At 57.0% G+C, this 27,935-nt stretch overlaps 3 protein-coding genes across 12 annotated transcripts in view; 2 read left to right on the top strand and 1 right to left on the bottom strand.

The window, feature by feature from the left end:
• TOP3A (DNA topoisomerase III alpha) overlaps window positions 1-4,271 on the top strand; it is a 36,578-nt gene extending 32,307 nt beyond the window's left edge. For both annotated transcript variants that reach the window (XM_024564696.4, XM_045198849.2), the window contains 3 exons: window positions 263-385; window positions 1,397-2,073; window positions 3,506-4,271. In XM_024564696.4, the coding sequence (XP_024420464.1) occupies window positions 263-385; window positions 1,397-2,073; window positions 3,506-3,684 (979 nt within the window). In that variant the 3' untranslated portion in view covers window positions 3,685-4,271. The remainder of the gene's footprint in view (window positions 1-262; window positions 386-1,396; window positions 2,074-3,505) is intronic.
• Window positions 4,272-9,966: 5,695 nt separating this feature from the next.
• On the bottom strand, window positions 9,967-15,113 carry MIEF2 (mitochondrial elongation factor 2). 8 transcript variants are annotated; one of them, XR_006656120.2, is made up of 4 exons: window positions 12,918-15,094; window positions 12,543-12,723; window positions 10,604-12,045; window positions 9,967-10,510 (listed from the first exon to the last, which is right to left on the bottom strand). XR_006656120.2 is itself a non-coding variant. In XM_045198855.2 (4 exons), exons 2-4 carry the CDS (start codon window positions 13,062-13,064, stop codon window positions 10,988-10,990), a joined length of 1,386 nt encoding a protein of 461 aa, XP_045054790.2. In that variant the 5' UTR covers window positions 13,065-13,070; window positions 14,959-15,113; the 3' UTR covers window positions 9,967-10,987. The 8 variants fall into 8 exon arrangements, 7 of the variants coding, with proteins under 7 accessions (XP_045054790.2, XP_045054789.2, XP_045054785.2 ...); XM_045198855.2 differs by having other exon boundaries at window positions 9,967-12,045; window positions 12,918-13,070; window positions 14,959-15,113; XM_045198854.2 differs by having other exon boundaries at window positions 10,953-12,045.
• Window positions 15,114-16,338: 1,225 nt separating this feature from the next.
• FLII (FLII actin remodeling protein) overlaps window positions 16,339-27,935 on the top strand; it is a 12,955-nt gene continuing 1,358 nt past the window's right edge. Inside the window, exons 1-24 of one of the 2 annotated variants that reach the window (XM_024564746.3) lie at window positions 16,339-16,494; window positions 18,135-18,245; window positions 18,542-18,613; window positions 19,782-19,862; window positions 20,149-20,234; window positions 20,373-20,534; window positions 20,712-20,815; window positions 21,162-21,337; window positions 21,428-21,585; window positions 22,253-22,337; window positions 22,754-22,901; window positions 23,085-23,218; window positions 23,376-23,588; window positions 23,857-24,036; window positions 24,630-24,712; window positions 24,835-24,909; window positions 25,154-25,237; window positions 25,344-25,515; window positions 26,078-26,182; window positions 26,269-26,460; window positions 26,805-26,993; window positions 27,102-27,241; window positions 27,316-27,559; window positions 27,704-27,858. In XM_024564746.3, coding sequence (XP_024420514.1) covers window positions 16,432-16,494; window positions 18,135-18,245; window positions 18,542-18,613; window positions 19,782-19,862; window positions 20,149-20,234; window positions 20,373-20,534; window positions 20,712-20,815; window positions 21,162-21,337; window positions 21,428-21,585; window positions 22,253-22,337; window positions 22,754-22,901; window positions 23,085-23,218; window positions 23,376-23,588; window positions 23,857-24,036; window positions 24,630-24,712; window positions 24,835-24,909; window positions 25,154-25,237; window positions 25,344-25,515; window positions 26,078-26,182; window positions 26,269-26,460; window positions 26,805-26,993; window positions 27,102-27,241; window positions 27,316-27,559; window positions 27,704-27,858 — 3,212 coding nt within the window. In that variant the 5' untranslated portion in view covers window positions 16,339-16,431. Of the gene's footprint in view, window positions 16,495-18,134; window positions 18,246-18,541; window positions 18,614-19,781; window positions 19,863-20,148; window positions 20,235-20,372; window positions 20,535-20,711; window positions 20,816-21,161; window positions 21,338-21,427; window positions 21,586-22,252; window positions 22,338-22,753; window positions 22,902-23,081; window positions 23,219-23,375; window positions 23,589-23,856; window positions 24,037-24,629; window positions 24,713-24,834; window positions 24,910-25,153; window positions 25,238-25,343; window positions 25,516-26,077; window positions 26,183-26,268; window positions 26,461-26,804; window positions 26,994-27,101; window positions 27,242-27,315; window positions 27,560-27,703; window positions 27,859-27,935 lie in introns of both variants that reach the window. The other variant, XM_024564745.3, reaches the window with a different exon arrangement.

Here is a 27,935-nt window from a genome sequence, read left to right as displayed (position 1 = left end):
GGGCCATGACCCCTGTGTTGGTAGGGGGTTGGCTGTTTTTCAGTAGAAAGCAGAGGCAGTTGTAGCAGTTTCATTTTTTTAGGGAGGTGGGTAATAAATGCAGGTTAGTATTTCTAAGTGATTTTATTACTGATGACTGCATCCATTTAAGTGTTCTCCAGACAAGTGCACGTCTTTAATCAGCTGAAGAAAAGGTTCCTTGCTATTTCCCGTTTCCTGTGGTCTGGTGGCTCCTGCCTAACCCTGGTCCCCATGCCCACAGGTTCTACCTCAGCTGCACGGGGTTCCCGGAATGTCGGTCTGTCATGTGGTTCCCTGACTCTGTGCTGGAGGCCAGCAGGGATGCAAGTGTGTGTCCCGTATGCCAACCACACCCTGTCTACAGGTGAGCTGAGCACCTGAGTCAGTGCTAAGACAAAGCACAGGTGGGGACACTCAGGGACCTGAATCCCCAGGCACCTCAAGGAGGACACTCCCCATGCTCCGCAGCAGCCAGGTCAGCAGGCCTACATCACTCCAGGTCCCACGGACACCGCTGCTGATGCAGAAGCCAGCCTTGAGGGCGGGTTCCCCTTTCCCTGACCTCTCCTGGTAGATGGCCAGAGTGTACGTGTACACAAGGCTCTTCCCCAAAGCCCAGAGTCTTCAGACCTATTGGTTATGGGACCCCTACACTTGTAAAAATCATCGAGGAATCTACGGAGCTTTTGTTGTGGGTTATGTTTATCAATATTTACCATATTCTAAATTAAAGAGGAGACATCTTCTGAAATTTAGCTTATTAATTTGTTTATAACATGCATTGCACACTAACATAAATAACACATTTTTAGGCTAAAATGCCTATTTTTCAAAGCGAAAAAAAAAAAAAAAAAGAATGCATGGTTTTCCGTTTTTGCAAGTCTGATGTGTGGCTTCATAGGAGACTGTTAGATTCTCCTATCTGCTTCCCCAGCCGGTCTGCTGAGTTTATTGCATGTGTTGTAGCCTCTGGAAAGCTCCACTGCACACATTTGGAAGAATATGAGCACAACAGACTTACCTTCTTGGCATTGTTACAAAATATTTTTGACCTGAACTGGAAAGGGCCCAGGATGCTCCAGAGCCCGCTGGAGCACGCTTTGAGAACTGCTGGTATAGGGGAATGAACTTTCAGAGGCTTCTGTGTTGTGGTGATTCACTGGGGGCTCAGATTTTATCCGCCTCCCACTCTGCACTCTCGTGAAGACTAGGGGCTGGTGGTTGGCTGGTGCGTGCGTGAGCTTCCTAGGGCATGGGGGAGTTGCCAAGGAGAGACCTAGGGTAGGTGCGGCCCTCTGTGGACCAAGGAGAAGACTCTTGCATCTGGTAGATGCAATTTTTTTTTTTTTTTTTTTTTTTACCTTTTGGCCATTAGGTTGAAGTTCAAGTTTAAACGTGGTAGCCTTCCCCCGACCATGCCTCTGGAATTCATAGGCTGTATCGGCGGATGTGATGAAACCCTGAAGGAGATCTTGGGCCTACGGTTTTCACAGGGTACCCCCAGAGCTGTCCCAACAGCCAGCCAGCCCTCTGGCTACCTGCAGGCCGGCCGGTCCTCAAACAGAATGGACAGCAGCCAGCACAGCCACCCCCAGCCTCCTGGCACCAGGCAGACCAGGCCCTTGAAGGCTCTGGCCCCGAATCTACCTCCACCCACTGCTGCTGGTGAAAGCAACTCTGTGGTCTGCAACTGTGGCCAGGAAGCCCTGCTGCTCACTGTTCGGAAGGAGGGTCCCAACCAGGGCCGGCAGTTCTATAAGTGCCAGGGGGGCAGCTGCAGCTTCTTCCTGTGGGCCAACAGCAGCCACCCAGAAGCAGGAGGGCCTCCTTCCTCCGCAATAAGACACCCCACTGGCTCAGGGAACCGCCCACATGGGTTTGGTAGCCCTGGTGATGACTCTGGTGGCACATCCTGCCTGTGTAGTCAGGCCACTGTCACATGGACTGTGCAAAAGGACGGGCCCAACAAGGGCCGCCAGTTCCACACATGTGCCAAGCCAAGAGAGCAGCAGTGTGGCTTCTTCCAGTGGGTAGACGAGAATGCGGCCCCAGGTAAGGAGCACGCCCTTTGCCACAGCAGCACTGCAGGGAACAGCTCCGGGTCTGGGCAGGGTGGGGTGTGCAGAGCCCTGCCTCAGACTCAGGGCCACCAAGAGAAGGCAGGGCAAGGCGGTGGTGGGAGCCTGAGGACCACTGGTCATCTTGCTCCTTTGTCTTCTCACTCGCTCCCTTCCAGCAAGGTAGTGAATGGCACCATCTTCATTCCAAACGAAACAGCAGCTACTGTGAGTCTTGTAGCTTGCTGTGTGCCCGGCACTATGCTAAGTAGGCTGTACTAAGATAGGCATCTTCCATCGTCACCAGGTAAGCATGTGATCACAATTTTACAAATGAGGAAGGTGAGGCCCCAACAAAGTGACTACTCAAATCACACAGCAACACAGCCCAAGATTGGAAAGTAGGTGGGCCTGATCCCACAACCCTGCGCTCTGGTAGCCTTTGTAAACCCTAGGGAACCATTACCATCAGCCTCATTTGTTCAGATGGAGAAACTAGTCCTTAGAATGTCTAGGAACCTACTTGGGTCTGGTACCTGACCTGGACATTGGATCAAGGTAGATAATATATCGAAGGCACTTTGAAATGGTCCCTGCCTGCCCTGGTACACAGCAGCAGCTTAGTTAAATATCCGAGAATGACTAAAAGGCTTAGTGGGAGTTTTGTCACACAGAGCTGGTTCCAAAACCCAGCTGTCTAACCTTGAACAAATGACTTGGCCTCTCAGCCTCAGTTTCCTTGGTAAGATGGGAACCTGCCTATCTTTACTGCAGTCCCTAGTTTATAAAGGAGTTTAGTCTCAGACTGGTTCTAACACACGTGTCCTCAGCTCTACATGTACAGGAAGAACCCAGCAGGCCTGGTGCAAGCGCAGGGCTGGTGGCCAGGGCCCGAGGGGCCCAGGGACAGCCACTGCTGTGACAGCCTCTCATCAGGAGTGGGTGGGAAGTAGTTCAGGTGTGCAAGGGCCCCTCGCCTCCCCAGTGAAGGGAAGTAGTGTCCAGCCTCCAGGCCAGATGAGCAGTTTATCCTGGACAGTCAGGCGGTCGACACTCAAGAGGACTGTGTAAGGAATGGAAGGATCCAGAACTCAGATTTCTTTGCGTGGAAGATGAGAAGCGGGTTGTTGGTTCCAGGCCCATTTGTCTTTGCCTCCCCACTGCACGACCTCAGGCCAGCTGCTTCTGCAGTTTCCACTTCACTAACAAGTGTGTCCAAAGTGACACAGGGCCCTCACCAGGACAGTGAGGGGCTGAGGCCCTCCAGAGCACAGGGTTCAGGTGATGGCACAGTGTTGGTGCAGAGTGAGGGGAGCCTGTCCTCTGGGGCGGGGGTGGGGTGCCTACCCTCCTTTAGAGGACACCCTCTACTCAACACTTACCCGTATTTCCTTCTGAACTTAGACTTCCTCTGACTCTTCCCACAGGGACTTTGGGGGCCCCACCCTGGCCGGGAGGCAGAGGAAAAACCCACGGACTGGAGTCCAGAAGCAAAAGACCCCGGCCCAGTTCCTCAGACCCTGGGTCCATGGCCAAGAAACCACGGAAATGCAGTCTTTGCCACCAGCCTGGGCACACCCGTCCCTTCTGCCCTCAGAACAGATGAGGGCAGGGTAGCAGGGAAAGGGCCACTTCCTCAAACCCTACCCCCATTGTCTCAAGAACAAGCTGTGTTCATGAGGACCAGGCGGCCCTTCCCTGGCCCACAGGTGTTGGGGAATGGGGTTGCTTTCAGTATCTGGCCTGCCTGTGTTAAGGAGTCAAGATTCAGAGTGTTCCCTCAAGAATTCCTCCTCTGTTGGACAGTGGCCCTCTGCCCAGGGCTCAGGAATGACCATGGCCACTGCTGAGAAGTCACAGAAGCTACTCCCTGAGATCCCACAGGGGCTGTTGCTGTGAGTGCCACGGAGATGCAGGGAGCTAGAACACTGGGTGGTGGAGTGGCGCGTCCTGCAGCTGTGGCCTCTGGGGCTTCCTCCGCCTCCGTCAGAGACCAGCACGCCTGGCGCGGGCTTGGAGCAGCCAGGAAGGGGCTTCTCCACATACAACCTGAGAAAGGTGGGTGGGATGCAAGGAAATGGCTCTTGTTCCAAACTTACATCTACAGAAGATGGTTTATTTCTCTTTATCAAGAACCTGCTGTGGCTGGGATGCTCCCAGCTCAAGTGCCTCAATAAAGAAGTTTTCACTTGACTCAAGTGCGTAGAATGCAGTGTCGGGGCGGGGGGGGTGGTGGCGGTGGCAGGAGCAGAGGGTGTAGATACCAGCCAGTGGCCAAGGACCCCTTGCCAGCCCCTGGCCCTCATGATGTCCCCTCCTAGTCCCTGCCCTTCCTGTCCATGTGGCAAATAGTAAGCTCAACTGCTTGCAGCCCCACGAACAGCCAGCCATACCTCCAGAGGTTGCCACATTCCTTACTTGCCTTTACCTTGTGAATAATGCATAACCATGTTGGCTGTATTGTCTGGTTTAGAAGGTAAGCAGAAAAGGGCTGTGAGTTGTCCGGTCACATCGCTGGCTGGTGAACAGATGAACTTTACTGAGGTCTTGGGCCTCCTGGCCCCATACCGTTCAGTTAGACTACTGGCTCTGCTCTGGCTGGATGGCAGCGGGGAGGATTCTTGTAAGTGCAGATAGATGCCTGGAATTGCTCCTGGAGCACCTCATCAGTGAGTGTGGGGCCTGGTCTTGCATTTGTGGAGTTTCGGGCTCCCCTCAGCCCTGGAAACCACCAGTCCACTTTCTACTTCTGGTTTTACCCATTCTGAACATTTCATGTAAATGGGGTCATACAGAATGTCAGCTGTGTCTGGCATCTTTCACTTAACCTAGTGTTTTGCAAGGCTCATCCACGTTAGAAGCATGTTGGGTGTTCATCCCTTTCCATTACAATGATACTCCATTGTGTGGGTGGACTGCCATTAAGTTCACCCATTCTTCAGCAGATGGACTTCGGGTGGTTTGGACCTTTTGGCTGTCGTGAATAGTGCCGCTGCAAACTCTCATGCGGAAGCGTTTGAACACCTGTTCTCACTTCTTCCGGGTATATGTAGGAGTGGAGTTGTGGGTCATACAGTAATTCTGTTTAATCACCAAACAACTTTCCACAGCAGCTACACCACTTTACATTCCCATCAGTAACGCAGGAGGGTTCTGTTTCTCCACATTCTCACCAATACTGTACCTTTTTAAAAAATTATGGCCACCCTAGTGTGTGTGAAGTGAAATCTCATTGTGGTTTTGACTTGCATTTTCCAAATGACCACTGACGTTGAACATCTTGTTACGTGCTTGTTGGCCATTGTATATCTTTGGGCAATTATCTGTTCAAGTCTTTGGCCCACTTTTCAACTGCGTTGTTTGTTGTCAAGTTGCAGGAGTTCTTTATAAATTCTGGGTACCAGATGCATTTGTGGGTTATAATCTTTCTACCAGTAGCTTCCTTTGTGTGTCAAGACCAAGAACTGCTGGGCTGGGCTGCCCCGAGGACACACCAGCTCAGGTCCTGACGCCCCACCAGCCCCAGCATTGTGTCCTCCCCACTGCGCCCCCGCGGCCTTGTCACAGCGCACAGGGTTAGTCCCCCGGAGGCTGCGTGGTGGAGGCCGTCAGGCCCAATCGCAGTGCAGTCTTCACAAACAAGAGCCTGTGAGGGAATTTCCCACGTCTCTGGGTGGCTCGCTCAGGCCAGCAGCACTCTGTGAGCTAAGTTGATCCTCTGATAGTGACTGGAAGGGTTTGAACCCCATCTCCTATGGCCTGCACAATGCAGGACAGAGTAAAATGACCCCCCCTTACTTACTAAGCCCAGCCCTAGCTGCGACTAAGAACTAGGCCACACAATTGACCCCCCATGTTTCCCAGCCTCCCAGCTCTCCTGCGAGGGACATGGGGGCTCCGATGACTAAATGCCTTCCCTGGCAGCAGCTGAATGGGAACTGAAACAGTCTGTGCCTCCTCTCTGCCCCTCCAAGCTCTTGGAGCATCCACATCATTCTCCATGCCGAGGAGAGCGACCTGCTGTCCCTCAGTGAAGGGGAAGCCTGGCTTCTGCCTCAGACACCACCTCTGCCTGGCCCCAGTCTGGAAAACAGCAAGAGCAACCATCCCACACAGCTGCTGCTGCTTGAGGGAAACTGTCTCCGATGCTTCCTGCTCCTGGATCAGCTGGAAGCAGAAAACTAGGCCCCCTTCACCCCACAGCTGGCCACTCTCCAAGCATAGGTCCAGTGCCCAGCAGCACTGCGCTGACATCAGGCACCAGCTCTGGGACACTGGGAGGAGACCCCGCTACCCCTTGGGGTGAATTCACAGCTGCCTTTCCCTGTGGGGCCTGTTGCAGCCCAGAACCAAGGATCCCTAACTAGTGCGTTGCCACTCACTCCCGGTGGCCATACCTGCTAAGGACATGTGTACGCTCCATCCCTGCCTCAGGCCATCCACATTCACACTGGGAGGTGGTGCTGGGGGCAGCCTGAGTTTGGCCTTCCTGCCGGCTGGCCCCAGCCAATTAATCTGTGTTGTCTCAGAAAATTGGCAGCAGCACAAAGATAACCCAAAACACCATCCGCAGCCATTTGTGTTGGCCTTTGGAAGACACTCTGGGTCTCATCCACTACACCCATAGCTTCCTCATTGAATTAGATGCAACCAAATTGTAACGTTTCTGGGATTTTTAAAAAATTTTCCCTGGCTGGTGTGGCTCAGTGGATTGAGCGCCGGACTGCGAAGCAAAGGCACTCAATCAGGTCAGGGCACGTGCCTAGGTGGAGGGCCAGGTCCCTGGTTGGAGGCATTTAAAAATGAACAGGTAAGACTTTTTTTACAAACAAAAAAGATTTCATTTATTTTTAGAGAGGGGAAGGGAAAGAGAAGAGAGGGAGAGAAACATCAATGTATGGTTGCCTCTCGCACACCCCCATCGAGGGACCTGGCCCACAACCCAGGCCTGTGCCCTGACCGGGAATCCAACCAGCGACCTTTCAGTTTGGGGGATGATGCCTAACCCAGTGAGCCACACCAATCAGGGCGAGGTTTTTTTTTTTAGCCCCTTTTTCTGATTAGAAAAGAAAAATATACTTTTGAAAAACACAAATGTGTCATGTACCAGGCTGATGGCCCCTTGTTTGAGAACAGGACAGGGGCGGAGCAGTAGCCCGGGACTGTGGGCTTCAGGCTGAGCTGTGCCTGACCCTGACCCTGGGCCAGCACTCTTCTCATACCTGGAGGAGGGCATGAATGCCTGTGCTGGAGCCCCTGCAGGTTACCTGTCTGTTCTCTGGGACTCCAAGCCTGGCCTCCTGGCTGGCTAAGTCCCAGGTATTCAGGGGAAAGCCCCCTTTGGAACCGAAAGTCAGGAAGTGCTTTCCTCGTGTGGCTTGCACACTAGCTCAGAGGCAGTTATTCTCATTAAGGTCCTCGAACCAGGTGGCTCCTGAGCTAACTCTGAATTGGCTCCATTTTTCCTCAGCATGCACCAGGGCACAGGCATTACTAGTGGGAGTAGGAACTGCACTTCCATTTTCCACTTAAAGAACCATATTTTTCAGACTATAAGATGCACCGGACCATAAGATGCACCTAGGTTTTAGAGGAGGAAATAGGGCAAAAAACCCGCTCCACCGCTGCACCACCTGCCTCCCCCCCCACCCTGAGAGCCAGGAAAGCTACATTCAGACTATAAGACATACCGCCACCCCCACCCCAAATTTGGGGGTGCGTCTTATAATCCGAAAAACACGGTAGGAAGATGTCACAAGATCAGGAGAAGACAGGATGCAGCAGTGAGTGCCTGGTGCGTGCCTGGTGGAGAGGCGGGCCACACACTTCCCTTCCAAACGCAGCCCCTTTTCCTTTTCTGCTCCGCTGGGCAAGCCACAACTCAGGGCTTTGCAAAGGGCGGTTTTCTGGCCTGCTGGCTGAAGCCCTTTCAGAATGCAGTTTGGCCAGATCCCTCAGAATCTGAACTATGTTTGAGTGCTTTCCATTCCCAGGAATCCCCTAACGAGAAAGCTCCTGTGTACAAAGACTCTTCAGGACTTAAGACTGAAACAACTGGGCAGATCAGCTCTAAGACGACTGACACTGTCCCTTGCTAGAATATTGTGCAGCTAAGTTTCCTTTCTTAGCAGCTAAGTATTTCTCAGGAGCCATTCTTACGAATGAATTTACAAAAACAATGTGTTTGATCTCTGATAAGAAGTATTCTTGAGTTATGTGGGTAACGTTTTAAATTTTTAAGTCCCTGTTTGCCATGTTTGTGGTGTTACTATTTTATCCGCTCTGGCATTCCTTTAATTCTGAGCAGGTGGCATCGCTGCTGCACCACAGTCGTCACAACTCCAGGTCTTAGGTTACTTGGTAAAGTTAAACCAAGGGCGCGGATTGACAGGCTTTGGCACCACAGCTGAAGGGTCTCAGTATTAACACGTTTAGACCTTGGGCTGAGACTGCACCTAGCTCAGAGGTGTAGCCGTCCTGTGTTCAAAGAGAGTGACCAGAGCAGTGGTGCCCCCCGCAGCTGGCATGGACCGGGGCTGAGCTAAGCTCCTCCCACACAGGGTCCTAGCAAAGTGGTGACTGGTTTCATTTCTCTGGCTAGAAACTCAAGTCCCAGGTGTTAACCATATGTCAGTACTGTGACCACAAACACCTCATTCCTCCCCCTTTTAATACATCCCAGTTTTCTTCTTACTGAAATTATAGTGTGTGAGGGGAAGTTCAGAACCACCTAAAGCACAAGGCCTGCCCAGATGGGGCCACATGTGGAGCTGGGTCATCTAAAAGGGCCTCTGGACCAGGCTCACTTCCTGGCCCACCGCGCCCTGGCCACGCCCAGGCCACCTGTTGTCCTGAGGAGCATAGCCATGGTCAGGCGCAGGCAGGGCAGCAGAGGGCCCCTTGTGCTTGGGCTCTGTGCTATTGGGTCAGCAAGTCTCTCTGGTTCGGGGGGGCTACCCCGCTTTGGGCCAGGCTCTGTGCTAACACTCCCACCAGCAGTTATTCCTCACAACCACCCAAATGGGTGTCACGTAATCCCCACTCTACAGGAGAATCCCGCAGCACGGCCTCTGCCTCCAGCCTGTTCCCTTGCCAGCCCTCGGCTGCTTGAGGCTGTCTATGCACCAGCGCCTGAGACAAGTTACCTGAATGGCCCTCAGCTGGGCCGGTCTCCTGCCCTTTGACCCTGGCCAGAGCCCGAGTGCAGCCCTCCAGCTGTCAAAGTGCTGCAGAGGCCTTGTGACTTCCAGAGGCAGCCCAGGATCCTGCAGCCAGAGGTGCACACAAGCATCTGTCCCATGTGACAGCCCCTTGGATGAAGGAGCACTCTAATCCTGTCCTCGCTCCTTGTCATGTAAGCACAGCTGGAAGGAGGTTGGTCACCTTAGGAGTACAATGGATAGGAAAGGGACAAGCAAGTGGGAACGATACAGCTGTGATGCCCGCACCCCAAGTACACAAGGTCTCGTTTGTCATGTGGAGACAAAGGAAGTAAGCCCAGCTTTGGCTTCTTTTGGGACACTGATGTACTTGCTTCTCCATGTGTTCAGGGGAGGTTGGCCCCATCTGTGAGGCCACAAGGAGAAACAAGGGAGGAGGAGAAATCACATTTCTCTAACGATACTAGCTGAAAGGCTTGGGGCAGCTCTAGCCATCCCAGAAATCACAGGGGTTTTGAACTTAAAAACTCAGGCTTTGGGAAGAAACAAATCCCTAGTTGGTTCCCATTACAAAAGCAAGACATCACACCGGGACTCTTGTAATCACCTCCCTCCAGACAACCTCTCCCAGTTAAACTGTGCTACCTCCAGGTGGGTCCTGGGACCCTCTGACAAGTTTCCAAAACTCCAAAGAGCTGCTTAGGAGAACTCAGCATGAGTCACACGAATCCTTGTGAATCTTGCTTTTATTCTTGTTCACATTCTTTGAGGCACAGGTCTGCTTCAGCACGAAGGACACCAAAGATAGGAGGAACACCTGGGAGGGGAGGCAGATCCTCCCTTTCCTATCCCCCCACCTTGTCAGGCTTCGTGAGAACACAGGCGTCAGCCGAGGGCAGTCATTTTGGCACTGGGGAGGCCAGCCTACACACCAGGCCTTCCCAGGATGGCCCAGCCTCTGTTCTTTCGCCGCTGGGCCCACCGGTAGCTAGCGGGACACCCTTGGCTCTGGGCAAGGCAGGCAGCACAGAACCTTGGCTCTCCCAGTGGGGAAGAGGCTCTCCCAGGGGCCTCCACTGACCAAAGAGGAAGCTCACCTGGTGGAGGGAAGAAAGCCCTCTGCAAAGGCGTGAGGCGGGCAGTTCATCAGGCTAAGCTCCCACTCCAGGCTGGAGGAGAGCTTGACAAGCAAACTAGACCACAGATGACGTCGGAAAACCCCAGCCTTAAGTCAGCCAAAGCCGCATCCTACAGGCACCAGGTGACACTGGCCTGTGGGAGTGAACAAACACATGGTATTTACCATCCTACACCAGAGGCCTAGAGATGCCTGGACCTGATACCCAAGCTAAGCACTGAACTCACCCTCTTAACAGAAAAACAGAGCTGGCCTTATCCACTGCCTAGAACGGCAGAAGCCATTTCCTGTCAGCGGATTCACTGCTGGTGACAATGGACCAAGCCCAAGTCCGGGATCAGTCCAGAAGACCAAGGGGAAGTGTGTGAGAGGCTGGCATTCCAGGATGCCTGAGAGGCAGCACAGTCATGCTCAGGTAACAGCAACCCAAGCTCTCTGGACTCAGAAGTTCCAGCAACTGTTGCCCACACACATGCTAACCCTGCAGGCTTAGGTAATGCACCCTCTTTTATTCTGGCAAAAAGCAAAAATAACCCTGCCCTCCAAATCCCTGGAAGAGATGAGCGTGCAGCTCACCAGCATCAGAACATGTGCTGCCGGCCCTGTCCCATCTACAGCAGCCCCTCTGGGGCCTGCAAGCTGAAGTATAGTGTGTAACCCATGTCGTCAATCTCCTGCGGGCGCAGGCTGTCGAAGAGGTTCACAGCGGGGTTGAAATGGCAGGGTAGGCTGGCCTGCTCTAGGCTGCCGATGAGCAGCTCCACTGCCTGCAGGAAGCGTGCGCCCAAGGCCTCTTCAGCCCAGTTCACCTCCTCCTCTCCCAGACGGAGAACCACCTGGGTCAGGTGGCCCCGGCTCAGCTGCCGCAGGGCCGGATGGCTTCGGCAGACACTACACAGCAGCAGCAACAGCCGCCGGCGGGTCCCCAAATCACAGTCATCCAAAGCTCGCAGCCTGGCAGCCTCTGCCAGGTATAAGTCCTGCAGCCAGAAGTTCCCAGCCAACCCCTCCAGGGGCCAGGCCAGAAGGAGCCGATCCTCTGTGTCAGCTCCAGTGACCACCAGGAGCACAGCAACAGTGAACTCCAGGCGCTCATGCTGCACCTCAAGCAGCAGCTCCTCCGAGGCCATGTTGGGCTGGATCAAGCACCCAAGAAGGCTGCCAATAGCTGGCCAGTTGACTGAAGCGGCCAGGGCCTTGCGGAGCAGTTCCAGCAGGACACGAGAAGAGAGATAGCCTCCCACCAGGAAGCGGTCCCAGGGGCTACTTCCGCGGGGACAGAACTCAAGCTGAGTCCTGCGCACAGCCCAGCAGCGAGGGTCCCTGGCCACGGTGTCCATGCCAGGCACTAGGCTCCACAGGCCCGGCTCCAGCACCAGAGGCACCAGGAGACGCACGTGGTCAGCAGTCCCTGCCTGCAGGCCATCATAAAGCGGCCCCCCAGGCACAAGTGCCCCAAAAGGTAGTTCTGGGAACTTGCTCCGCAAGTAGGCCTGGAGCTCCAGGGCAATGTCGCCGGCCAACTGTTTGGCCAGAGCCACATGAGACACTGGGATGCTCACATGGTCTCGCTCGTATGCCAACAGCCTTTCCTGGAACGTCAGGCACAGTGGTGCTGGCGAGCTAAGCTGAGGAGCTGGCTGATGAGGGTCAGTATCTGCAGGCCCCTCTGCAGAGTGAAAGGCCAGGGGACATGTCAGAAGCCCTGTGACGAGCCAAGAGAATGCTATAGAACTACTAGAACTACTAGCTGTGTGTCAACCCTGGGTTTCATTTGCCTTACCCATAAAATGGTCGCCTGAGAAAGCACTTAGCTCAGGCCCTCACATATGCAGAGTGGTCTGAAAACAAATTCTCTGAAGCCAAAACAGCTTCATGCAGAGCGGGGAGTTGGGTCCTGGACCTCAGTTTTCCCCTCCGAGGCCCCCCACCGTCTTAAGGCTACTGCCCTGCTCTGGTACCACCCCCAAAGTCCACATGTCCCAGTGGTTGGCAGAAGGGCGGAAAAACACACCATTAAACATGCAGGGAGCCCACAGCCCTGGGGCAGGAGCGTCTCGCACAGGTCACAGTCAGTCAGCAGTAGAGCCTGGGCTGCATGCATCTCCTCAGTGTGACCACCAAAGGGGGACCCACCCAGGTTAGAGGAGGAGGGGTGCCATTCACCTGGGGAAAAGAGTGAGGGGGCTGAGAGAAGCACAGGATGGCTGAGGGCAGCAGGTGAGGACCGGGGCTGTTGGCGTGGCGTGGCCTTGAGCAGGCTCAGTTCCTTCCAACTGTCTTCCAGACATGTGGCATCTCCTTTGATGTCATCCTCGTCCTGAGGGCTGGTAGCCCTGTCAATGAGCTGCAGGCAGAAGGGTACAGGTCGGAGTGTCTGAAGCCTGGGCAGCATGGCAAAGCCCCAGGGCAATGCAAACAAGGTTTCTGGGTGACAGCCTTGGGCAGTCACCACCCCACCTCCCAGGGCCCCACCACAGGCCCCAGGCTGTGATCCTCTTTTGGAAGCCCCGCGTATTAACTGGCCCAGCATGGCCTTACCCGCTTCACAGCCAGGGTGGCAATACCCAGCACAGCAGCCCCGCTCACACCCAGCACCAGGCGGGCATTGGCCAGGAGGAAGTCCACAGCGCTGCCCCACACATCGTCATCATGCCGCTTCCCCCGTTTCTGGGAGAACTCTGCCATGTCTGTCTGCCTGAAAGAAAGCCAGGGTGCAGGGACCACAGAGTCTGGGAGGTGGGGGCCAGGCTGACAGCAGTGCACGCTTGGGCGGACACTCCGGTTGCCATCAGGCTGCTGCAGTCGTTGACTCAAACCCACCAAGGGTTCCTGAGACTTTCATGACAAAGAGGCTGCTTGCAGGGTTTCTTGTGAGGGGAAGGGGAACTGCCTGAGCTCCCTTCCCCAAATCTGCAAACTGCCCACCCACCCCCTGGACAGATGGGCTCACAGAGAAAGGTCAGGGAAGGGGCCCATTTCCCCGACCCAATCCTCCAGGATTCCTGACATCACCAAAAGACCTGCGAGGAGGGTCTTAGCATCGCCCCAAGTTTACAGAGAAACAGGCTGCTGAGGCACACAGTGAACAGTGGATGCTTGGACCCATGCTGCAAAGCCTCCAGGCTCTCGCCCACCCCTGGAGTCCCCGGAGGCTGCCTCATCCAGGTTCTGAACCAGGGCTGGGCACAGCAGGAGGGAACAAGGCCCAGTGAAAACCACAACTTGGGGCCCTACACAGCCTGCCCTGGGGGGCCTCTCAGACCTTTGGGGGATCTCAGTGAAGCCATAATTACCTCCAAATCTTGCCAGGGTAGCCCCCAAAGGCAGAGCTATCAAAGCAAAGGACAGGCCTAGTGAGATGGCCCCACTGCCCAGGGGCAGGGGCTGCCTGTCAGTGGGTATGTGCCAGTCAAGGCCAAAGGCCCTGCTGTGTGGGCAGCAAGTGAAGTAACTCTACAAAGCAAAGGCTCCAACAGAGGACTGGTCCAGTGCCTAGGGATGGGGCCTCTCTGCGCCTTTGGGCTTGGGACAATGGGAATGGGGAGCTGTCCTCAGCTGCAGGGAGCCCAAGCAATAGAGAAGGGAAGCTGAGGGCCTGGAGCCCCAGCCACCTACTCACCTGTAAAGTGGCCCAGACAGCAGGGAGGAAGGGTTAGAAGTGAGGAGTCTAGAAGTTGGGAAGTGGAGGCAGAGACCTCTTCCAGGGCTCTATCCACCAGGCCCCAGCCTCAGGTTCTTCCACAGGGACTCCTGCCCTTAGGCCCTGAGACCTGAGGGTGAATGTGACCATGGGGCAAACCCTCAGAACCAGCCAGGCACCAAGCAGAACTGTCTTTTCCAGGGCCGATGACCCTGAGCCCAGAGCCAGCTCTGAGGGCACCAAGGACATCTGCCCTCCCTGTTCGGCTGTGGGTGCCCAGGACTGTTGCCAGGTGAGGAGATGCCTGGAACAGCTGAAGCCTGACTCACTCGGAACCTCAGTCCTAGCCCCAATCCCCCACGCCCCCAGACTAAAAAACAGGCTCTGGGGCCTGGGTTGGTCAAAGGCTGACTGGATGCCCACCACGGCCCAGCAAACTGCTACCCGCCTCCAGCGGAACCAGGAGTACGCTCTACAAACCGTAAAGCGCTTTCAATACCCGCCGCCTGTCTAACCTGGGACTCAACCGAGTCCCTGGCGGGGTCACAGAGGCCCCAACCCACAGCTTTCCAACTCTGGGAAGGGAGAAAGGGAGAGGGTGGTTAAAAATAAACCACTCTGTGCAGCCAAGCCCAACAACGCCCTGGGATGCCACCTGTCTTCCCCCTCCTCTGCCAAACCCAGGGTCGGGGCCTCCGCAGTAGTTCCTGCGGACCTGTCAAGGCCCGGGTCACAAGGGAAGGCACAGAGGCTCTGAGAAACTAAGCGATGTACCCAATACTGGATTCGAACTCCGGTCTGAAGGTCCAAACCCATAGCCTCATTTCACCGCCCGGACCCTGGGCCCCAGCGGAGGCCACGCCCCCCGACTTGCGACTGAGGCAGGCTCCACGCCCGAGGACCGGTGACCCTGGACAGGCCGCTACGCTCTGGCCGTACCAGCGTCGAGGCTTCAACGCAGCGACCAGCGGACGCAGCGGGTCTCCTCGGGTCCCAAGCCCAGACCCGCCTGAGAATGGAATCGGAAGAACTCAGGACCCGAACGTTTTGGCCCCGGACGCGGCCGCTGACTCCGAAACGCTTGCAGACGGGCAGACCCTGCCTCCAATCAGGGCGCTCAAGGCCTGCGTCCTCGCTCCAAAATACTACACGGTTCAGCCAATGGCAAGCAGGCCACGCCCCCTACTAGGTTGCACGCTTCCTTGGAGGCGGGACTTTCTGAAGCACTCAGCATTTAAAGGCGCAGGATTGTATTCCGAGCCGGCGGCTGGGCGATGTGGGGCCAGTTCATAGGTTTGCGGAATGAGCCGTTCCCCGGAGCCCGTTATGACGCGTGTGCACTTGTAATATGAGCCTCAGGTGTGGAGAAAGCGGTCTGAGCCCACGTTACTTCCAGGGGCTAGGCAGACTGGCGCACCAGGCCCCGCGCTGCTGTCATGCTGACCCTTTAGGTCACCTCTGTGAGAGTGCCTTGGAGACATGCTTAGTCTTATCTATAGGCCCACAGGGCACACAGTGTGAGCCAGGAACCTTCCGCTGCTGCCGGCTCCGTGTGACCTTGTGCGGGCCCCTTCTCCACCCGGGTCTCAGTTTTCTCTCTTTGAAACGGGAACACCAGAACCCCATCGCCCCTGAGAAGGATGGTTGTGCATATACCCCGTGGTTTATTTGGTGTTTATTTCTTGGGGGCCTACTATGTTCCGGTCGGGGGAGGTGAGGCGAGTAAGCAAATAAAATGACAGTGTGTGTGTGGAGGTGGGGAACGTTGGCTCGAAGCTGGAGTGGTAACATGCCACTTACTGAGTGCCTGCTGTACGCCTTGGGGTACGCCCGCATTTGTTCATTTGTTTCTGGAGACAACCTCAGGAAGCATTTCACAGATGAGAGAACAGGCCGAGAGCAACCCTGGGCTTGCCCAGAGCTCTAGGGCCAAGGGCCCGGCCCAGGCATCCTACTCCCAGTGGGCGCCACGCAGGGCCCCGCGTGTGGATAGAGACTCCCGGGGAGGGCAGCTGCGTCCCCGGGCCTGGGTTCCAGAACCCCTTCCGAGGCAACTTCGGCGGCCGCAGCAGCAGGAGACGGATGCACCACCCCCTGGGGCCCACAGGGACTTCTTAGCCTGAAGGTTATGAAGCCTCCTACGCGAGCACGTGGGGCCCCCGGATTCCTCGAAGCCCCTCCAGTCCTGGAACAGACGGGGAAGTTGAGGCCGGGGCAGGCCTAAAGCCTCCCGGGGCAGAGACCCACGCTTCCGGCGGTGCCTGAGGCCGCCTAGACGGGCTGGGCCCCGGTTCCGCCTTTCCGCCCGACGGGGCGGGGATGGGTTAAAGGGGCGGGGTCAGGGGTGGCCCAGCCCGCAGCTCCCTCGCTACCCCCCGGCGCCCGGCTCGGCCGAGCAGTGAGAGCGGCGCCATGGAGGCCACTGGAGTGCTGCCGTTCGTGCGTGGCGTGGACCTCAGCGGCAACGACTTCAAGGTGAGCCGGACGGGTGGTGGGCCAGGCTCCCCTCCAAGCCGTCTCTTCCACTCCTGCCCGCGCTGGTCTCTGCTTCCGGTCTTGTCCGCCACCGGGCCGAGTGACAGGGCGGGGCCGGGTGGGGCTCTCCTAGGGCTCGGATCCCCGGCTCTGAACGCTCAGCTCCGGGGCCGCACCGGAAGACCGAGGCCGGGTCGGGCTGGCTCCGACGCCTGAGCTCTGGGCTGGGAGCCCCTACACCATGTACCCGTCCTGGCATCTGGGCAGGGGTCAGTGAATTCTGCCCCTGCTTTCCCAGCCTTCCTTTCCCGTCCCGTTGAGGTCACACGCCCAGACCAGGCCCTGACTCACTGCCGCGCCACCGGCAGACTGACTGCCTTGTTTGGGTCTGCAGCTCTTCACTGCCACTGCTTTGTTCCTGCCACCCTGCCCTGTGTGGTCTTGGGCAAGTCCCGACCCTTCAGTTTTCTTATACTGTGAAAGGGCTTAAAAGTTACCCTCTTGGAGACATGGATTAGTAGTTGGTTTGGAGAGTGTGCCAGGCAGGTGTGGGAGGCCCTGGGTGGCAGCTGCCAGACTGATGGCCTAGGGCCACCAAGAGCCTGACCATTTGTTCAAAAGAGTGAAGGATGAAGGATGAAGTGCGCAGGGCGTGACCCGAGGAGGCAGGGTGGGAGCTGAGGGAGGTGAGAGGTGGCCTGGTGGTACTAGGAGACTCCACCCAGGCTGAAGGGTGGGTGAGTGGGCAAACTGGTGCTGGAGTCAGTTTAATGTCAGCCTGGTGTGTCGAGTCCGGGAACCCAGATGTCAACTGGGGTTAGGGGTTGGTTGGGCCAAGGTGGAAGAGGTAGGCAGGTTCTTCCTGCATTTATCCATATATGCATGCACTTTGACCCCACACCACTTTCCTCTACCTCCATGCCCCCCATCCTCACCTGGGGTCTCCATGAGTCCTCTCCAGACTGAAAGTCTGAGTCACTGGCCAAGAATGTGGCTGTAGGGGAAGGGGACACCAGCCAAGGGCACTGAAGGCATGTGCTATCCCAGGCTCCATGCCACAAGGTTTGGGGTCTACTGAGGTGGGCACTCGTTTGAATGTGGGAGTGAATGAGTGAACGAGGCAGTACCTGTGCAGGGTGGGGAGCTGGGGCCTTGCACCAGGGCTTTGGACCTTGTCACAAATGGCTTGTATGCTGATGATGAAGGGCACAGGTAGGACCATGGTAGAGGCTCAGGGGCTACCCCACAGCAGAGGACACAGGCAGAGGCTGAATGCTGGGCAAAGGCATTTGAGCCAAACTGACCACTCAGCTGGGTGCTGGGGATATCACCTGGAACAGTTCCATCCTGACCCTCCTAGGGCTCAGAACCAGCAAGAAAGACAGATCTTAGGCCAACAGCCGTCCTGATGATTAGTTGGTCCTCACAACACTTCTGTCATGAGGGGGCTTTTATTAGCCCTATTTTATATTGAGGAAATTGAGGCACAGAGAGGCAGAGTGACTTGTCCAGGGTCACACAGCTGGTGAGAGTTGGCTCTCTTGCTTCCCAAAGGCTTCCATGGGCAGTTGGGGGCCATAGCGGGTAGTAGAACAAGGACGTGCCTCTCCCAGACCAGCCTAACCATGAATATCCCCCAGGGAGGCTACTTCCCTGAGAATGTCAAGGCCATGACCAGTCTGCGGTGGCTGAAGCTGAACCGCACTGGCCTCTGCTACCTGCCCGAGGAGTTGGCTGCCCTGCAGAAGCTGGTAAGGGGTTTTCAGCGGGCAGGGTGGGTGCCGTGGATGGGGCTGGACCAGATACAGAAGACAGATGACAGAGAGGGATGTCAAGAGCCATGAGCAAAGCTGGCAAGAGTGAGGAAGCACCCTGTCCCGTGAAGCATGCAAGAAGAGGCAGGGTCTGTGAGGGAGGGGTGCTGCAGAGGTGGATGGGGCCTGTGTGGCCAAGGGACCCCTGAATGGGCAAAGTTGTGGTGGCAGATGGAGACCCCGTAGACACCCCCCTCACCCCACTGAGCCTCTTCTCCCTTGTCCTGGCTCAGGAGCATCTCTCTGTGAGCCACAACCACCTAACCACGCTTCATGGGGAGCTGTCCAGCCTGCCATCTCTTCGGGTGAGTGTTGCTAGGGGCCACCAAGTTTTGGGTGGGGACTGGAGTCCACCAGCCAGGCTGGAGCATCACCTCTTCCTATCCTGGCATCAGGCTCAGGGGCTCGTTCCTAAAGGGGAGAGGACTTAATAATGCCCTGTGTTAAGTAACCCATGGGGAAAAAAGGCGAAAAATCCAAAATCTCACCTGTTTTGGGAAACAACTACAACAGCAACTGATAGTGGTTAGGAAATGTTCTAACTATTCCGTGTGGATTTTTTCTTATAATCCTGACCTCCACCAAGTTCACAGATGAGGACATTTGGCCACAGAGGTCACTTGGCAGAGGTCATATAGCCAGGTGTGGTAGAGCTGGGGTGGGGGTGGGGGGGTTGGCCAGAAGGGGAGGTGGTCAGTGTGGCCTGCTCACACTTCTGCTCTTCATAGAGCTTCTGACATTCCAGAACATCAGGCTCCTGGCGAGACCCTTCAGGCCTCAGCCAAAGGTCATTCCCATCCAAAGCCAAAGTCCTGAGATCTTTAGGACTGAGGCTGCTTGAGTTCAAATGGCTCTGCCACTTCCTGCCTGCTGACCTCAGACAAGTCCCACTATCTGGGGAGGTTTTGGTGAGGGGCCATTGTGAAGCCACGGGGCACCACACAGACAACAGGGTAAAGGAGGGGCAGTGGCAGCCCTGGGCCCTGCTGTTATTTGCAATCCCTGCACTGTTCCCCGACCTCTCCTCTGCCCCTCTACCTTTTTATGTCTGCAGCACGAGGTTTCAGTCCTCGGGAGAAAGCATAGACCTGTTCAGTCCACACTGATTTGTCATTGAGCCAAGCCTCTCTCTCTCTTCTAAAAGCCCTGACTCAGAGCTATATCCCTGCCTTGCCCTCTGGAAAGGAGAAGAGGGATTGGATTGTTCAATCAGAAAAGCTTTCCTGAGGATGCTGTGCTGGGCTCTGGGGCTCATTTGAGCTGGGCTTTGAGGTGTGAATGGACTCATGGGGAGAAGAGGAAGAGCCTGCCAGGTGGAGGGACTGTGAGCATTCCCTGTGGCTCACTGGAGGCCAGGGTGGGAGAGCATTCAGACCTGGCCTCCAGTGAGCTTCCTGAGGAGGGTCCCTCCCTGATCTCTGTGTCTTCTGGGGGAGAAGCCAAGAATCACAGACTTTTGTGGTTTACCCCCAGGCCATTGTGGCTCGAGCCAACAACCTGAAGAATTCTGGAGTGCCCGATGACATCTTCAAGCTGGAGGACCTCTCAGTCCTGGTCAGTGGTTATCCACCCACGATGATGGTCTTTTGACCATTGTTATCTCGTTTTACAGATGGGGAAACTGAGGCTTAGAGTAGGCAGTGCCTTGCCCAAGGTTACTCATGGAGTCAGAGCCTTAGCCTAGGTACCCTCCTGCCAGGGTCCTGGCTGTCTCCTTTTGGCCCCGAATACCCCTCATCTGCTCCTTTCTCAGTGCCCTGCCTGATCTCCCAGCCTGGTACAGAACTGGCGAGGTGGGACCAGCACTGACCCCTGACCTGGCCTTACCCCTCCTACCCAGGACTTGAGCTACAACCAGCTGACAGAGTGCCCTCGGGAGCTGGAGAACGCCAAGAACATGCTGGTGCTGAACCTCAGCCATAACAGGTGCCTATCAGGCCTGGAGGGTGAGCCAGGCAGGGCCAAGACACAGCAGGGGCCAGGTGGGTCCCAGAGGCAGGCATGTGGCACTGACTGGGCGGCCCCGCTGGCCCTGCCCCCTTTCTCCCTCCCTCCTCCCCATAGCATTGACACCATCCCCAACCAGCTCTTCATCAACCTCACCGACCTGCTGTACTTGGACCTCAGTGAGAACCGCCTGGAGAGCTTACCCCCGCAGATGCGCCGCCTGCTGCACCTGCAGACGCTCGTTCTCAACGGGAACCCATTGCAGCATGCCCAGCTCCGGTCAGCACTGCGCGGGCCTGGCCCCTGGCACTCCCCAGTAGTCCTGACCCTTCCCGTCTTGGGTTCAGTGTGGGCTGTGCCCCTCAGCCAGGCCCTACCCCAGTCCCCTGTCCTGTCATCTCACCCCACAGCTGTCTTGGGCCTTCCCCTGGCCTGACCACTCACATCACCCTGCAGGCAGCTCCCAGCTCTGACGGCCCTGCAGACCCTGCACCTGAGGAACACCCAGCGCACCCAGAGCAACCTCCCCACCAGCCTGGAGGGTCTGAGCAACCTCACAGGTCGGCAGTCCCCGGGTGACCCATCAGCCTCTGGTCCCCTCAGGTCCCTCACTTCCCGTGGAGGAAGGGGTTGAACCCTGCTTCTCTGACCACCTCCCAGGAAGAAGGGCTAGCATGTGGTTATGTTGTGCTTGTCTCTGCCATTACCGTGATGACCAGTGGTCACACCCAGTCCTGAGCATCGACTTTTTTATGCTCAGAACCCACTATAAGGGAGTCTCTCCTGAGGCTCAGGGAGGTTAAGTCACTCGCTAAAAGCCTCACAGCCTGGAGGTGGTGGAGCTGGGCTTCCAGCGAGGACTGGCCCCCTTCGGCCCCGGCTGATGCACCCCACCCTGTGTCCCAGATGTGGACCTATCCTGCAACAACCTGACGCGGGTGCCCGAATGCCTGTACACCCTCTCCAGCCTGCGACGCCTCAACCTCAGCAGCAACCAGATCACAGAGCTGTCCCTGTGCATTGACCAGTGGGTGCATGTGGAGACCTTGAACCTGTCCCGAAATCAGCTCACCTCACTGCCTGTGAGTCCAGGCCTGGGGAGGGGACAGGAAGGCCACTGGGCCATCCTAGCTGCTATCCCTGACTCCCCCCTCTGCCTGCTTTCCCTCCAGTCTGCCATTTGCAAGCTGACCAAGCTGAAGAAGCTATACCTGAACTCCAACAATCTGGACTTCGATGGACTGCCCTCAGGCATCGGCAAGCTGGCCAGCCTGGAGGAGTTCATGGCTGCCAATAACAACCTGGAGCTGATCCCTGAGAGCCTCTGCAGGTGTCGGGGCAAGGCCGGGCAAGTGGGGCAGCAGGGGCAGCCACGGCATAGGAAACCCTAGAGTGATAGCAGGAGCCCACCCTGTGGTCTTCGTGCATCACACAGAGTGGATGAGTTGATTTGGCTTTGTGGATAAAGACTACTCAGGCCTGTGCCAGCGATTCCCAGTTTGGGTTCCCCAGAGCACCCTCTGGGAGGACACTGATTGAGACGAGGCCAGAGGGGTTCCACAGCCATGTGAGTTTGGGGCACAGTGCTGCTTCCACATCCCTTTCTAGAGGTTGCAGTGTCCTCTCACATTGTCTCCTGGCTCTGAGAAGTCCTTCAGGCAGAACAGAGCACCCCCTACCCCAGCAGCTTCCAAGCCAATTTGAGCACAGAACACATTTTTTGGTGTTTGTATCCAGGGACCTTTAATCTGCAGAAGGTCACCTGGAGAAATTTTGCTCTGTCAAAGTCACAAAAGAGAACTTCACAGTCAGCTGTGAGGAGACCCCTGTTCCATGTGCTTAGCCTTCCCTGCCTTTTTAGCACATTCAAGCTCACTGGTTTCTTAACTCGCTGGGTCACTCAGTCCTCTGGCCTGCCTGCCTCCCCTCCCCTAGGACTGGAAGTTTCCCTGCCCCTCACCTCTCACCTCTCTGAGGCCCCGGCTCTGTCCTCACAGGTGCACAAAGCTGAGGAAACTCGTCCTGAACAAGAACCGCTTGGTGACCCTGCCAGAGGCCATCCACTTCCTGACAGAGGTCCAGGTCCGGGCAGGCCGGGGCTATGCCACAAGTTGGGAGCGGGGGTTGGCAGGGAGGGCAGAGGTGCAGACAGGCCCACAGGGAAGACCGAGCACAGGGGTGTCACTGGAGTGAGGGGGACCCAGCAGTGGCCTCCTGGAGTGGTGGCCATTGCCAGGGTGCTTCTGGGGAGGAGGTGAGCCACATCCCTGTATCCATATCTTGCTGGCCAACATACTGACTTAAGTCCCTCAGCCAGCCTGCAAGGTCACAGCTCCCAGAAGGGATGGTCATTCACTGAGCTGCGAGGAGAATACAGGCCCCTGGCCCCAGCCCTGGGTCTCTCAGACCTGGCGGCTGCAAAGAGCAAGAGACAGGGTTTCGTGGGGTGGGGAGGTGGGACTCGGGCTCAGTGCCCCTCTGCTCACCCCATGAGGCAGGTCCTGGACGTTCGGGAGAACCCCAGCCTGGTCATGCCTCCCAAGCCCGCTGACCGTACCGCCGAGTGGTACAACATCGACTTCTCACTGCAGAACCAGCTGCGGCTGGCAGGTGCCTCCCCCGCCACAGTGGCTGCTGCAGCAGCTGGTAAGCAGGGGAGGGTCTGGCCTGAGAGTGCAGAGCCCCTCTTTGGGGCTCCATGTACCCATCTGTAAGTTGGGTGGGACACAGCCCTTTGGACATTGGTATGCAGGTTGGCCCCTGGTTGGCTGGATGCCCCAGGGGCAGACCACAGCAGGGCTTAGCTATTTGCCCCCCTCCGCTAAGTAGGGGGTGGGCCTAAGGACCCCCTGGCTCGAAAGATGCGACTGCGGAGGCGCAAGGACTCAGCCCAGGATGACCAGGCCAAGCAGGTGCTGAAGGGCATGTCAGACGTGGCCCAGGAGAAGAACAAAAAGCAGGAGGTAAGTCAGGTCACGGGCTAGAGCAGGGCAGGTGGCCCTGGGCGCTGCTCAAGACAGCGTGACCCAGGCTCAGAGGCAGCAGGGACCCTGGGCAAAGGCCCTGTGGGTGCTGAGTGGAGCGACTGGCCTGAGTGGATACTTGTGACTGTGACCCTAGGAAGGCACTGACAGCCGAGCCCCTGGGGGCAGGGCCCGGCGCTGGGACCAGGGCCTGGAGAAGCCGCGCCTCAACTACTCGGAGTTCTTCACAGAGGACGTGGGCCAGCTGCCTGGCTTGACCGTCTGGCAGATCGAGAACTTCGTGCCTGTGCTGGTGGAGGAAGCCTTACATGGCAAGTTCTATGAGGCCGACTGCTACATCGTGCTCAAGGTGGGCGTCGGGCGCACTGATGGGGACTACAAGACCCCCCCAGTGAGCTTACCTTAGGTAGCTCAGAATCCCCAACTCCCCAGCTTTGTTTATTGAGGCATGGTGGGAGGAAAGGCTTTGCCAAGGAGGCCAGGGGCAAGGGCCCTGGCAGAGGGGTGGCAGTGCACCCCATCCTGGGCTGGGGAGCTGGTGCCCATCAGAGCGGCATCTGTGGGGACCTACCAAGACTGCTTGGTGAGGGCTGACAGGACTGTGACCTGGCCCCCAGACCTTCCTGGATGACAGCGGCTCTCTGAACTGGGAGATCTACTACTGGATCGGTGGGGAGGCCACCCTTGACAAGAAGGCTTGCTCTGCTATCCATGCGGTGAACCTGCGCAACTACCTGGGCGCGGAGTGCCGCACTGTGCGGGAGGAGATGGGCGACGAGAGCGAGGAGTTCCTGCAGGTGCCCATGGGCTGGGAGGGCCTTGGAGGGGTGGACAAGGGTGATGGGCAGGGCAGGGAGCTGGTACAAAAAGTTTTTTGGGTTCGGACCTAAAGCAGAAGGCAGGGGCAAAAAAGGTGAAGTCAGGAGAGCGAGATGAGGCCAAAGGTGGGGGAGCCTGGGTCATTGGAGGCCAAGAGAAAGAAGGGAAACTGGAACCAATATGGCTAGGGGGAGGGGTCAAAAGCTGGGCCAAGCCCAGTGAGCAGGTTAGCGAGTCATGCCAGCCCTCCTCTAGCTGGTTCCCTCGGTGAGGCCACACACGAGACTTTACCCAGATGCACCTGAGTGCCCTCCGTAGCCCTGCTTGCTTCTGCGCTCTGACATGTGCATGCCTTCCATGTCTAAACTGGCCCAGGAGCAAACGTGTTCGTACATTCGTACATCTTAACCCTCTGATTGATACGAGTCGACGTTTACAGACACAGACCGTATTCTTCCCCTTCAACTTCACCGCGGGTGTGCAACCCCTGACGCGCCAGTGCACAGGATGGCATTTGGTGGGAGGGTGGTGAGAACTCGGTGACAAGAGGGCTGCACCCTCACACACGCAGGTGTTTGACAACGACATCGCCTACATTGAGGGTGGAACAGCCAGTGGCTTCTACACTGTAGAGGACACGCACTACGTCACCAGGTGAGGGGTGTGTGATTGGGCAGTACTGACCTGGATGCGACTTGGAAGGACTGGGGGGAGAGTGTTAGGGGTAAGTTGGTCCCTTGGTGTCCCCTCCAAGCCACTTGTTCTGTGGCCTCTAGGATGTACCGTGTATATGGGAAAAAGAACATCAAGTTGGAGCCTGTGCCACTCAAGGGAGCCTCTCTGGACCCCAGGTGAGCACCCATGAGGTGAGGTGGGAGTGCTTGACCCTGAACTTCCTTCCCGCCACTAGTGAAGAACAGATGTGGGCTCTAGAAGAAGTCTTCCAGCAACCACTTAAAAAAATATTTTAGTAAATGTGTCCAGGTAACATAAGCAACTCTCTTACCCCATAATGAGAGACTTGGGGCAGGGTTGGGGCCTGGAGGCAGTCACTGCCTGTGCCCGTCACAGCCTGCCCCTGCCCCTCCTGTCCAGGTTTGTTTTCCTGCTAGACCGAGGGCTGGACCTCTACGTGTGGCGGGGGGCCCAGGCCACGCTGAGTAGCACGACCAAGGCCAGGTATGAGGGCTGCTCCCTGCTCAGATATGATAGGGGGTTTGTGTGAAGAGAAACTGTCACCTATGAAGGGGTATGGCCTTCCTAAGGGATTTGCACCTGCTCTCAGGCTCTTTGCAGAAAAAATTAACAAGAATGAGCGGAAAGGGAAGGCAGAGATCACACTGCTGGTGCAGGGCCAGGAGCTCCCAGAGTTCTGGGAGGCACTCGGTGGTGAGCCCTCTGAGATCAAGAAGCATGTGCCTGAGGACTTCTGGCCACCCCAGCCCAAGCTGTATAAGGTGAGCTGGGTGCCAAGCGGGCCTGACTTCGCTAAGGGTCAGGTTGGGGGGAAGGGCCTTGTACTGCTGTGGTGACTGGTCTTCATCTGGACTTTGGTGTGGAGAGGGCACCACCTTCTGGACAGGGAATAGCCTTAGCCGAGGTCTGGAGGCTAGCTCTGAGTCAGGCCGGAAGAGCGTTAGGGTGTGTTTCCTGGAAGGTGGGGCTGGAAAGGGAGGCTGAGAAGTGCCTGGGGACCAGGCCTGAGAGCCTAGCCTTCATTCTGTGGGTGACAAGACGCCTTTTCCTGTGAGCAGGAAAAGGACAAGTTAGAGAATTAGAAACAATAGTAAGTTCTGGACAAAGCAGGCAGAGAAAGCACCATTTAAAAGTCCTTCCACTGATAGGATATCCTTAAAATGATCTTGGAGTGGAGGGAGGAAACTAAAGCCCAGTGAGCAGGCAGTGGCCCTGAATGCACCCAGCAGGCCATAGCTAGGCTCCAAATCCAGGGCTGTTGTGGGTGGGGCTCACTCATGTCCCCAGATCCTGCCTCTACATTGCTCACCTTTCTCCTGCTAGGTGGGCCTGGGCCTCGGCTACCTGGAGCTGCCCCAGATCAACTACAGGCTGTCAGTGGAGCACAAGACACCTCCCACGGTGGAACTGATGCCCAGGATGCGGCTGGTGAGACGCATTGGGAGGAGGGCGAGGAGGCCGGATCCTTCCCTGATAGCCCAGCACCGATTAACCTCCAGCCTCCGGCACCGCAGCTGCAGAGCCTCCTGGACACACGCTGCGTGTACATCCTGGACTGCTGGTCCGATGTGTTCATCTGGCTGGGCCGCAAGTCCCCACGCCTTGTGCGTGCCGCAGCCCTCAAACTAGGCCAGGAGCTGTGCGGGATGTTGCACCGGCCACGTCACACCATGGTCAGCCGCAGCCTTGAGGGCACTGAGGCACAGGTAGACAGTGCGGTCCAGCCGTGCAGGCCACGCGCCCGAGGCCTCCTACCCAAGGTCCTGCGGACCCTTCAAACCCTGACCCTTCTGTGAATGTTCCTGACCTACGAGCTGAACCCAAGCCCACCCCTTCCCCACCACCGCCCCTAAGCCCCGCCCCCTCTAATCTCTCCCTTTCACCTCGGGTTCCACCCCTCTGTAAAGTGCCCCTCCCACTTCCTGTTCTTAGGCCCAGGCCCCACCCCCGCATCGTAGGCCCTGCCTCCCAAGCCTCCCCAGACATCCTCCCACCCTAACCTTAACAGTTATGAACCCCACTCCAGCTCATGCTTTCTGCCCCTTGGCAGGTGTTCAAGGCCAAGTTCAAGAATTGGGATGACGTGTTGACGGTGGACTACACGCGCAACGCAGAGGCTGTGCTGCAGGGCCAGGGACTTGCCGGGAAGGTGAAGCGCGACTCTGAGAAGAAAGATGAGATGAAGGCTGACCTCACTGCGCTCTTCCTGCCAAGGCAGCCTCCCATGGCACTGGCTGAGGTGGGGCGGGTACTCGGGTGATGGGGCGGAGCCTGAGAGGAGGCTATGTGGGTCCCCTGCCCCGGAATAAGGGACCAGCCCCAGCCTACCAGCGGGGATCCCCTGCAGGCCGAGCAGCTCATGGAGGAGTGGAACGAGGACCTGGACGGCATGGAAGGCTTTGTGCTCGAGGGTAAGAAGTTCGCACGGCTGCCTGAGGAGGAGTTCGGCCACTTCTATACACAGGACTGCTACGTCTTCCTCTGCAGGTGCTGCCCTGAGTGCCTTCCTCGCCCTGCCTGCCCCACCCTGGGGCCCCTGCTCACTGCCTCTGGCCCTGCAGGTACTGGGTCCCTGTGGAGTACGAGGAGGAGGAGGAGAAGGAAGAGAAAGATGGGGAGAAGGCTGGGGCCGAGGGCAAAGAAGGCGAGGAGGCGGCGGCCGAGGTGGAGGAGAAACAGCCTGAGGAGGATTTCCAGTGTATCGTGTACTTCTGGCAGGGCCGGGAAGCCTCCAACATGGGCTGGCTCACCTTCACCTTCAGCCTGCAGAAGAAGTTCGAAAGCCTCTTCCCTGGCAAGCTGGAGGTGTGCCTGCCATGCTCCTGCTCCGTCCCCACAACCTCTGGATATGGGGCTGTGGGGACGGGCCTCATAGCCAGGGAAGGCTTGGCCCACGATGGGCAGGGTGGGGGGTCCAGGGAGCTGCCCCTGACACTTCCACACACCCAGGTGGTGCGCATGACACAGCAGCAGGAGAATCCCAAGTTCCTGTCCCATTTCAAGAGGAAGTTCATCATCCACCGGGGCAGGCGGAAGGTGGCTCAGGGTGCCCTGCACCCTAGCCTCTACCAGATTCGCACCAACGGCAGCGCCCTGTGTACCCGGTGCCTGGCTGGGGAAGGGGCACAGGTGGGCAGGGGGGTCAGTGAGCCCCCCTCACTCCTTGCTGACAGTCCCCCTG

This window comes from Desmodus rotundus, chromosome 9 (genome assembly GCF_022682495.2).
Source record: "Desmodus rotundus isolate HL8 chromosome 9, HLdesRot8A.1, whole genome shotgun sequence".
Lineage (NCBI taxonomy): Eukaryota > Metazoa > Chordata > Mammalia > Chiroptera > Phyllostomidae > Desmodus > Desmodus rotundus.
Note: the sequence above shows the minus strand (reverse complement) of the source record. Positions and strands in the feature narration are given on the sequence as shown.

Excerpts from the sequence above, each read along its gene's own strand:
- MIEF2 (XM_045198855.2), bottom strand. The coding sequence starts at position 13,064 with ATGGCAGAGTTCTCCCAGAAACGGGGGAAGCGGCATGATGACGATGTG. Across the intron at positions 12,724-12,917 it reads CCACCCTGGCTGTGAAGCGG|CTCATTGACAGGGCTACCAG; the intron begins GTAAGGCCATGC and ends TTCTGCCTGCAG. Across the intron at positions 12,046-12,542 it reads CCCCTCACTCTTTTCCCCAG|AGGGGCCTGCAGATACTGAC; the intron begins GTGAATGGCACC and ends TTCACTCTGCAG.